The sequence below is a fragment of the Atta colombica genome, unplaced genomic scaffold, assembly GCF_001594045.1.
Source record: "Atta colombica isolate Treedump-2 unplaced genomic scaffold, Acol1.0 scaffold68, whole genome shotgun sequence".
Taxonomy (NCBI): Eukaryota; Metazoa; Arthropoda; class Insecta; order Hymenoptera; family Formicidae; genus Atta; species Atta colombica.
Genome location: NW_017259559.1, coordinates 458,996 through 462,907, shown reverse-complemented (window position 1 = coordinate 462,907; position 3,912 = coordinate 458,996). Strand labels below are relative to the sequence as shown.

General features: G+C 26.9%; 1 protein-coding gene across 1 annotated transcript in view; it reads right to left on the bottom strand.

Moving 5' to 3' along the window:
- Positions 1–3,912, bottom strand: part of LOC108692265 (protein THEM6) — a 15,994-nt gene that overhangs the window by 11,284 nt on the left and 798 nt on the right. The window contains exon 2 of the mRNA XM_018200436.1: positions 998–1,212. Coding sequence (XP_018055925.1) covers positions 998–1,212 — 215 coding nt within the window. The remainder of the gene's footprint in view (positions 1–997; positions 1,213–3,912) is intronic.

Below are 3,912 nucleotides of genomic sequence, written 5' to 3'. Positions count from 1 at the left end.
ATATATATATATATATAAAACATTTCAGATTAAAAGCCCGAAGGAAATCGGCGCGTATAGTCATATTTCTGAGATAAATTTATTAAGATACATGTATATAAGTATAGATACATGTATATAAGTATTAGTTTGACATCTAACTTTGATTGTAAGTGGTTTCGACTTTACATATAAATATTTTCGTTTTAAACATGAAACATGCAATGTGAACACTGATAATGAAAATAGAGATAATCCATGTAATGAAACACTACTGGAAAAAAGGTCGTTAGAAATGTTATAATTATTGGGATGAAAAAGACAGGCGTTCAAAGATCACAAGTCTCTGGCGCAATTTTTCTTAATGCGACCTTGCCCGTATTTGGTTTGCATAAATGTATATAATCGCCCTTCATGCATTTATTATCAAAGCCTTGATATATAACCTTGTCTCTTACAATACATAGTTGCGCCTGTTAAGGACATTAAACATTTCCATAAGAAGATCCAACCTGAGTTTCGAGACTGTGCGTCATACGATCGCGTGGTGCATTACAATTACGAAATCAAATGGCGTTTACTTTAGGATCATGAATGCATTGAAAAAAAAAATAACTGACGCGTCTATTGACGCGTTTGCTATTCGCATCCGATATATGCAACGTTTCAATCTTTTTGTGGCAGACCAATATAATATGCGGTTGATACTTTGTAAAAGATGTTATTTTCGAGAAAAACTTTCGGTAAGATGGTTTTACAAACGTCAGTGATATACATGGTAATTATTTAAACGTTATTTAAACGTAGCAACAAAAGCATGTGCTTCAAAATAGTTTTTTAATAAAAAAAAATTCTTAATCTATTAATTATTATTGTAATAAGTATACTATAAACTCTCGTAACGAATCGATGTTTTTTTTTCTTGTGTTTACGTTTCTTGTGTAAGTAAGAATTTTTTCTCTTCACCTGTGAAGAGGAAAAATGTTACACGTACTCAAATTTAAATTTCTTGAATTACCTTAGATGTTATTTTGAAGATCGTAAGCGGCTTGATGAAACGCCTGTAGCGTATAGTGGCAGCTCCTTGTACAATACCTGATCCTTGAGAACAAACTTCTCGGTAGAGATCGGTCCTTTCGTAAAAGTCGACTCTCGCAAAATCGAGTTCGCGAAGATACCTCGCGTTATTCATATGATACAAAAGTGCGTCCACGTCATTGGTAGTGCAAATGCCTGGGAAAAATATCGTAAGATAATTATACTAAGATAATTTTTTAATCTGATTTAAAAACTATTATATTGCGAATTACGTAACTTCATTTGCTGCTCATGATTACAATAAGTTAAACAATAAAGATGTAAAACATGTTATAAAAAAGTAACGCATTTTTGTTATAAATGTGCGACATAATTATAAATTTGTATTGTGATAAGTGGTAAATACAATGGTTAAAATTCAATGGTTAGAATAATTACACGATTCAACGCTTCACATACGTACGCTTAAAGATATACTGAAGTATTAAACATCGAACATTTCTCATTCAAAAGACAGGAAATTCAGTTCCTCGATATTTCATACATATTGGAACTAAAACTGTATTTCTGTACAATTGATCGAAATCAGACATTGTTACATTACATAATGACATTACACAATGGAATATGATTCCATTGGATGGATGATGATTTTAAGACATGGTTGATTTTAACTTCGGATAAAGTTAAAAGAATTAAGGACGCGTAACTGCAACCGAGTGGTGGCATACCTTACTTAGGTATGTATATACGACTAATCGGTCATTGCATTCGTTGAAAAGCTATACATGTGAATCATATTATGAGCAAACGTAAATAAAATCTACTAGTAACTATCCAGTTACAATAAATGTATGTCATAGGATGACTACTAGTAGATTTTATAGAAAAAAATCAAATTTAAAAAAATGCAAAAAAATTCGCTCATCCGTACTATGTATAATTTTTACTAAAAAGTAATTTTACAAATGGAAGAAGGCCATATCTCATAATGTATGTTGATATATATTTGTATATGCATATATTTGTATATGAAAAATTATTTATAAAATTATTTAGAATCTAAAAATAGAGATCAATATAGAGTAGTCATTATATAAGACGCATATTAAAAAAAACAACGCGATAAAATCTAGTATAATGTAAAATAATTTCGTGATTCGATGTGTTATGTCTGAGCGTATTGCTCCTTTTAATATTTAATATTTATTGCATTTTATTTGACGATTATACTGAACTCTATTTTGTATATATTAATTTTTTTATTATTAGATTTTTGTATATTTTAATTTTTTATTATTATTTTAATATTTAAAAGGATTTCAAACGTCGAATCAAAATCTATAATTGTTGTTTTACATTAGTAAAATTTAATTACACACGTTTACTTTGAATTTGGCTTTGAGTTTGGCAATTCTGTTAATTAATTTCATTTTAATAATATTACAAAATTTTTTTTTCTAATTAGCATTCTAATGTCTGATATAATAATGAGCGAATTCTTACGATACCTACTGACAAATTTAGTTTTGTATAAAGACAATATTAGCCAAACAGAATAACAAAATTGCAATGATGTCAAAATGAGTAGATTGAAACGTAACTTTTAATATATAACTTTTAATAATCAGATTTGCAAAATCTGTTTTGATATTTGATATTATGATGTTTGATATTATGATGTTTTGATATTATGATGACTTGTGTTTTATTTAAGAGTTATACTGTGCAAAAACATTTCAGAAATTAATGCGCAAGTGCGCGTTACTTCTGACAATCACAAACTGATTTGAAAATATTTAGGAAAAAAGTCCTAAAATTTTCGAGTTTATATTTCTTTATTTTTTTCTAAGAAAATAAGATCTCTATAACTGTTTGCTAGGAGTAACATAAATTTTTAAAAAATACTTTTTTCATGAGGAAGAAATTTAAGATTGGTATTTTGAATTATTTAAGCGAATTATTGCGAATTATTTATAATCAATATGTTCTGGATTTATTTATAACATTCTATCTATTAATTCCACATAACAGATCAAGGTTAACAAGAGGGAGACAACCAAAAGAAATCGTAAGGATTCCTAGATTATACAAAACGACATGTGTGATGTAATTGTATTTTTAACGTAACTTGTTAATTAATATTTATTTTTTTTTACGTCGATTTATGTCGTTTAAAATTATTGATAGAGCAAAAAATTACGGTGTATTTATAAACATTAATTAAATCGTTGTGTTAAAATAACCGAAATTGTAAAGATTATATCATAACGACGAAACGTGCGATAACTCTTCAGCATAATCATCTTTTAATGTTGCATTACCGTGTTGTATTGAAAATTGTTGAACAAATTAAATTGTCTATATATTCTCAATTTTATAGACATGATTAACTATCGTTGTATTAAAATAATTAAAATTATAAAAATTATATCGTAATGATAAAACGAATGTAATAATTCTTTAACGTAATCACCTCTTAATTAATGTTAAATCGCTGCGATCGTGTTGGAATTTATTGATTGAACAAAATTACTTATGTATTTAATTATAGGCATAGTTAATTAAGTTGTAGAATAATCTCCAAAGCTGCAAAGATTTCATGTAAAATACAACATAAAAATATATTTGCATGTTTCTTATATTATTAAAATGTACACATTTTGAAAAAGAATTCTTACTCTTCAATAAAAAACCCGGAAAAAATATTTCATGCATGAATATGTATAAATATGTATAAACACGCATAAATAATATTCATAATATGTATAATTATGTATGAAATATGTTCAAACATCTTGTTTTTTTGTAAAATTTTGTAACATTTTAGTATAATAGAAATAATAATAGTAACATGAAAACATTAAAAATAATTAAAAAAGTAATTTTTGCATT